Source organism: Raphanus sativus, chromosome 4 (genome assembly GCF_000801105.2).
Source record: "Raphanus sativus cultivar WK10039 chromosome 4, ASM80110v3, whole genome shotgun sequence".
Classification (NCBI taxonomy): domain Eukaryota; kingdom Viridiplantae; phylum Streptophyta; class Magnoliopsida; order Brassicales; family Brassicaceae; genus Raphanus; species Raphanus sativus.
Window position 1 is genome coordinate 49,076,226 of NC_079514.1, and position 7,080 is coordinate 49,083,305.

The following is a 7,080-nucleotide window of genomic DNA, read 5'->3' on the forward strand; positions in this document are numbered from 1 at the left end:
CATTCTTTGAAAAGAATAACCAGATGAGCTTCAGACCGATCACATAATAACATCAGCAAGTCTCCTCAGGCCTAAACCCCATGCTGGTTTTGGTGTGCATATTGTAGTCCAAGCAACCTTAGCTCAACGAGCATGAGAAGGATCACCCTTCCACAAGATCAAAGCATTACAGATTTGTTCAAGCTTGTCGAGACATGAACTTGGAGGTGGAAAAACGGATCCCCAAAAGTTTATAGTGCCATAAGTGACAAATTGAATGAGTTGGAGTCTTACTGGAAAGGAAAGATGCCGCACAGTCCAGCCCGAGATCCTTGCAAGAACCTTAACAATTAAAGGTGGTAGCCTATAGGTTTCGGTTTATGAGGCAAGAGTGGGAGACCAAGGTATTTTACCAAAAGAGAACCATGAAAAATGTGGAACTGAGTCGCCAGTTGGTGAGTGAGGCTTGAGTTGCTCTCATCCACAAAGAGTGAAGACTTTGCTAGATTGATTGCAAGGCCAAAAACCCGATGAAATTCATGAAGAACATTTAGGATTCTTTGCAATAAACGTTCTGTCCCATCGAAGAAGATGAGAACGTCATCTGCAAAGCTGAGGTGCATAACTAGAGGATCAGAACATGCCGGATGCAGTATGAAGACTTGGGAAATTGTTGTCTTATCCAAATATTTAGATAGAATATCCATAGTTAGAACAAAAATCGTTGAAAACAGAGGATCTCTCTGCCGTAGACCTTTTCTACCAAGGAAGAATTCCACCAATTCTCTATTGAAGCAGAACGAATAGTGTAGAGTTGATATGCAAGAACAGATCTAAGAGATAAAGACATGGGGTAAATTGAAAGCCTATAGAATGAACAAACGCCCAATCAATGTTGTCAAAAACTTTTGAGATGTCTATTTGAAGGCAACCTCTCCTCGTGTGACCTGGTTTATCAAAGTACTTCACCAGTTTTGAGATGTCCAAGGATTACCGGTTTTTTTCTAACAACAAAATTTGGTAAGCCTTTAAAAAAAGTTAAAATTTGGTAACATCAAAAACAAAGTCACCTCACCTCTCATCTCAAATTAATGAATTATTATTTTCTGCACATGGAAAAGAAACGCTACGTATCGTATCATACGTAGACAACAAATTGAGAAGCTCATGATTTACTACATAACAGCTACTTGCTTTTTAGTCCCATTATGCTTTCTCTTCAACAATCTCCTAAACCACTTAGCTGATTTCTTGGGATACCTCTTACATCCATTTTTAAAGTCCACATACACTAGCCCGAAGCGGACCGTGTATCCTTCCGACCACTCAAAGTTATCCATCAACGACCATGCAAAATATCCTTTCACATTCACCCCCATCCTACATTTTATGTAAAAATAGTTTTCAATATCGTTCAACATTATTTAATCAATCATGACGATCCTGATTGTTTTGACATTTGCATTTGTGTTGGCGCTTCGTTGTTATAACTCGAAACATAATTTTACAACATGGAACCGTAAACTCAAACAAAAAGGTGAAACTTTGTTGTGTTAAGGGAGAGCTTACGAGATTGCATCGCGAACCATCTTAAGGTGATTAGCGTAGTAGTCAATTCTCATGTCGTCATTAAGAAAGACTTCTCCAGTGTTAGCTTCATTCACTCCTACATGATTATTTAATATGAGATGAGAAAAAGTTATTATCGGTATAAATAAGTTTTTGTTTCTTAAAGTTCTTTTAAAAGATAGAGTTTCTTCATGATAGGACTTGCCGTTTTCTGTTATGTACAAGACGGGATCATTGTATTTGAATTTTGCATGTAGTAGAAGATCGCGAATACCCTTGGGGTATATAAAAAGCCAACTCGAACCAGCCTAAATTGAATCATAGATTATAGAAACTACATATGTCTAAATAAACCACTATTACTTTTGTAAGACAATATATATCTTTGGATTATTAACTTGAACTATCATGGAACCTTGATTTGATTGGGAGATTTATCTAAATTCTTGAATATTAAAAAAGTGGATAGAATAATTTTACCGTTGGACCGATAGGTACTCCATTTCGCTCACCTAAAACAAAAACATACTATTATATGAGGAATGTAGAATTTAAATATTAATTCGAGAAAATTAGTCAAATTATATATAACCATGTGGAACGTCCAAAAAACAAACATATGGTTCACGGACCTACAATGCTGGCGCAACGATCGGTGTACATGGTGATGTTTTCAGTTGCACATGGCACGTCTTTAACGTAGAAAGATGAGTAATAGTTAAGACCTATGAAATCATATGATCCTTTTAGCATTGATGACTCTTCTGGTGTGAATGTGGGAAGACGACCATCTTTCACATGGTTGACCATTTCTGCAGGGTATCTACCATAGACAATTGGCTCCAAGAAGTAGTCAAAGGTGAAGGCCGTGGCTCGAGCTGCGGCTAGTTTGTCAGCATATGAATCTGAGTAAGGGTAGTGCCATTCTGTGTTTAAGGCGATACCAATTTTGCCTTTCTGATATGCCTGCAAACACAATAGCAGGAGCGGAACACCATCACAAATTACAACCGTCTAACTTTTAAGTAGTGCTGGTCCTAAAATTTTGGAGGTTATAAACATTTACTAAATTTTTTATAAAAATATCTAATTTGGAGTCTATGTAAATAACTCTAAAAAAAATTAGAGACCAAAATCAATGTTTCAGTGAGCTGTGCAGCTCTGTTTTTATCGTTATCCCTGTTTTTAAGTGTTGTGCACGATAAAAACAGAGCCAGCGCCAGAACATAAATCAAAAACAAAAGCAAACAAGCAACTGGTATATAGGTAAGTAACATAGCAAACATACCTGGTACTTTTCTCTGTAGATCTTGACAGCGGCTCCATGAGCGAGGAGGAAGTTATGGCCGACGATGTAAGGTTCGGTGGCTCCATCACCCCCGGTGCAATTAGGATTAGTGAAACTGGAACATCTTCCAGGTGCCTTTTGACCAATTATGTAACCATCACGTACCACTGTAAATGGCTCGTTTAATGTCATCCAATGCTTCACTCTATCTCCAAATTTCTGGAAGCAGAGTTCTGCATAGTCCCGGAAATCATTCCTGTTTCATTTCCAAAAAGAACCATTTAACATCTTTGTGATGTCGTAATCTTACCATTTGGAGATGATAGAAGACTTACACAATCTCAGTTCCAAGGAAGCCACCGTAAGCATGTTCAAGTGCTTCTGGTAGGTCCCAATGAAATATTGTGACAAATGGCTTCATTCCTAAACATTTACACCATTACCAAAAAAGCAAACGTTAAAATGTTGCATTCTCGGCGAATCTTGAAATTTCTAAAGGGTGTTCTCAAGATAATAAACATCACCAAGATTCACTCAATACGTTATGAAAACAAAAGTCGTCTCGTGTCACCTGAGAAACAAAGAATCATTACCTTTTGACAGAAGTTTATTAATCAGGTTGTTGTAATAATCTACTCCAGCCTGGTTGATACCTCCCTTTAAATCCCCACCTGATAAAAAAAAAATTAGCCAACTTCTATTCACTCAAAAACTCTGAAAGGTTTTGCTCGGATCTATAGCTTACGAGGCAAAATCCGTGACCATGAGATCGAGAATCGGTAAGCATGGAAGCCAATTTGATGCAGCAAATTCACATCTTTCTGGATTTCCAAGTCAAGTTTTCATGAATTTAAATGTGATGTTTAGTTTATATTTTAGTTGCATGAAGAAAGCAATACCTTGTATAAGTTGTAAGAATTATCAGCAATGGACCCATTACTACCGTCCAATATCTTCTCTGAGAAAAGACAAAAAAATTCATTGAATAATTTAATTTCAAGAAAGTAATAATAACTGAATAACCTTACATGTTCATCATCATCAACCCATTTTTTGCTATGAACATAAGATAAAAACCGAGATATGTGTTATAAAACCCAATTCAAGAAGAAGAAAAAATAAACACATTTTCAGAATATTCGAGTCTTTGATGTTTAAAGAGATCCAAAAATATTAGGGTTTCATTAGGAAGAAAAAACCTGGGAAATTTTCAGAGAAGGTGTCCCAGATACTTGGTCCTCTACCATATTCATGAGCAGCACCTTCACACTACAAAAAAAATCGAAAAAGTAACAAAACTATAAAATAAAACAAAAGCATATACAATATATAGTAAGAACTGATAAGAACTGAACCTGGTATGCAGAAGTGGCAGATCCAAAAATAAAATCTTCTGGGAAATCACTTCTCCTTAAAATAAGTCTTGAGGAGTGATTCTTAGCAGAAACTCTAACGTAGGTGGAAGTTATGATCAACAGTAAAAGGAGACATTTACTTCTCATAGCTTCTGTAAGAAAAAAAAAAAAATTAATCGTTTTTTATTTATAAGAATTTTGGTTTGTTAAAACTTTATAAGAGAAAGGGGAATGTTTGACTTTCATGATTTGTATCTATAAATAGAATTGATGGGAGGAGAAAGATAGTTGTATACGATTTTCTTATCGTTCAAGATCCTATAAAAGAGAAGATATTAACTTAAGTTAATCAATCTGGGTCATCACAGAAAAAAGTAGTTGCAAAGCTAAGACGTGAGAATTGAGAAAGACAAACCCGCCTTTCTTTTTTTTTTTGGACAACCGCTAATTATTTCATCTGACAAAAATGAAAAAGATTTCTTTTACAAAAAGAAAAAATGAAAACGATTAATGTCAAATATTTCTAGAATTATAATGCATAAGTGCATTTTTTTTTGAATTTTTTTTCTATGATTTTGGTTTAGTCTCTTAATATGAAATATTATGTATATATCGTAGGTAAAATCGCTTTGCAGATGTGTTTTGTTGGGTGAAGTGGGTGGGCACAGTCTTTTGGTCAACGCCAAAAATGATTAAAAAAAGATCTATAAAGTTGTTAAATCCTCCTCTTTAACAAATGTTGAAGATATTCGTGTCGTTTACCAGTTTACCATGTGGTAATGCACTATTGTTTAAACTTTTGTACTATATTAATTGATTTGAATCCAAGAATGATAGTAAACAAAAAGTTTACACAACAAATATAAAACCGAATAAATCTAGAAAAATAGCTCGAGGGCCTTAGACGATTCAGACATCTTAGGAATAAAACACGAGGCCGAACCAGTTGCTAATAAGAATCTCTTCTTCTTTGTTGCAACATTAAGCAAGTATTCTTCTTCATCAGAATCTCCCATCTCTTCTTCTCTCTTCAAGAACTCTTTGAACCACATGGCAGACATTTTTGGAAAACGTTTTAGCCCATTCTTGTAATCGACGTAGAAAAGGCCATATCGGACTCCATAACCAGCGTTCCATTCGCAGTTGTCTAATAATGACCACGCAAAGTATCCTTCCACTTCAACACCATCCTCCCTAAACAACAAAACATTTATCATCAGTGAAAGGGCTTAGCATTGGTTCACAATACAGTTTCTAATGTGTCAAGAAACTAAATGAAATTTTCATTTGTAGAATATAACTTACTGGATGGCTTGTTGGATGCTTTGGAGATGTTTCTTGTGGTACTCTGTCCTTTGGAGATCCATCAAGTTAGAAAGCTTTGGCTTTTTCTCGTAATCTATATCACAATGTCCTGAAGAGTTTTAACAAATAGAGATTTAGCAAACATATCACTAAATTTTTTTGAGTAAAACTATATCGGAAGAGCTTAGTATAAATTTTTATATATTACCGTTTTCAGTGATCATGAATTTAGGGCTTTCGTATTTATTCTTAGCATAGTTTAGAAACTTTCTAAGCCCTTGTGGGTACAGAAAGTCCCATTCTGAACCACCTCTTACTCCCAACGTCTGTCCTGCTTTGTTTTGTTCTGTTCCAATATCAACAAAAACTTGTGAGACAATGGTAATCAAAACCCCTACGAATAATCACCCCTAACAAGCTTGTGAGCCAAGAAACGAATAGAAGCCCTAATAAGATATGAATAAATATTATTTTAAAATTCAACTTACTTCTCCATTCGATGCGTGCGTCTGATCTCCAATTGGGAGTGTTATGGTCCACTTCAGCAATACTTTTAACGTAGAAAGCACTGTAATAATTCACTCCAACGAAGTCAAAAGAACCTCTTAGCTTCTTGGATTGGGCTGCGGTAAACGAGGGTAATCTTTTCCCGATCGATTTCTTCATCACTTCTGGGTAATCTCCGTACACCGTTGGATCCATGTGCCTGTTAAATCCAAAAAAAAAATAAAATTAGAAAATTAACCAAAAAACTGTATGGTGTATTATTAATTTTTTGAATGTCTAGAATTTCTGAACCGAAAGAATATTCTCTAGAGAAAAACCTAAACCATTTAAAATTAACTCTATTTAGTAGAGTATATTCGTTCTAATGGAAATTGAATCGACAACTCTTTTAAGTCTTTAACTGGAAATTTAAAAGTGTTATCTACTATTTCAATTCCTTGTTGGTGGTGTATATGTTATCACGTCAAGAATGTGACTGTGAGCTATATAATTTAAAGTAAAAAATATACACTTACCATCCAAACATGAATTCCATGGCTCTTTCACATGCTTCTTTGTCATCAGGGCAGTTTGAGTCATAAGGCTCAAACCATACGGGACAATGCGCGATACCAATCTTGCCATCTTTACACTGATATTCAAACAAAAACATATTGAATAAAATATTTTCCAGTGACTAGATGTGTCTATAAAACTAAAAATCAAATATGTTCCTTACTTTTGGATTGTTTCTGAAGACTTCAACGGCTTCTGCGTGAGCAAGAAGTAGATTGTGACTAACGGTATAAACCTCGAGGCCAGATTCTCCAGCTACAGCTGCTTCGTTCATGTACTTGGAGGCACGTCCAGGAGCTTTTCTTCCTGTGTCATAGCCACCAATGCTATAGACCCATGGCTCGTTTAGTGTAACCCACAATTTCACACGGTCTCCAAATTCTTCGAAACATAAGGCCGCAAAATCTTTGAAGTCATTGCTGCAAGATATTATTTTGTATGCATATTAGAGACATTGATTTGAAAAATATATGGAAAGTAATATGTATTTTCTAATCACTTACACAGCTTCTTCGTTTAGAA

General features: G+C 35.6%; 2 protein-coding genes across 2 annotated transcripts in view; both read right to left on the reverse strand.

The window, feature by feature from the left end:
- Positions 1-1,002: 1,002 nt before the first annotated feature.
- Positions 1,003-4,338, reverse strand: LOC108831704 (beta-glucosidase 16-like). The gene is made up of 12 exons (XM_018605229.2): positions 4,192-4,338; positions 4,036-4,105; positions 3,736-3,794; positions 3,582-3,657; positions 3,430-3,507; positions 3,172-3,259; positions 2,837-3,092; positions 2,181-2,514; positions 2,029-2,060; positions 1,754-1,856; positions 1,549-1,645; positions 1,003-1,359 (listed from the first exon to the last, which is right to left on the reverse strand). The coding sequence occupies exons 1-12, from the start codon at positions 4,336-4,338 to the stop codon at positions 1,155-1,157; spliced, it is 1,545 nt and encodes a 514-aa protein (XP_018460731.1). The 3' UTR covers positions 1,003-1,154.
- Positions 4,339-4,995: 657 nt separating this feature from the next.
- Positions 4,996-7,080, reverse strand: part of LOC130511418 (beta-glucosidase 27-like) — a 2,214-nt gene continuing 129 nt past the window's right edge. Inside the window, exons 2-7 of the mRNA XM_057008397.1 lie at positions 6,722-6,977; positions 6,519-6,634; positions 5,985-6,202; positions 5,705-5,842; positions 5,497-5,605; positions 4,996-5,385 (exon numbers count right to left, since the gene is read on the reverse strand). Of these exons, the coding sequence (XP_056864377.1) occupies positions 5,070-5,385; positions 5,497-5,605; positions 5,705-5,842; positions 5,985-6,202; positions 6,519-6,634; positions 6,722-6,977 (1,153 nt within the window). The 3' untranslated portion in view covers positions 4,996-5,069. The remainder of the gene's footprint in view (positions 5,386-5,496; positions 5,606-5,704; positions 5,843-5,984; positions 6,203-6,518; positions 6,635-6,721; positions 6,978-7,080) is intronic.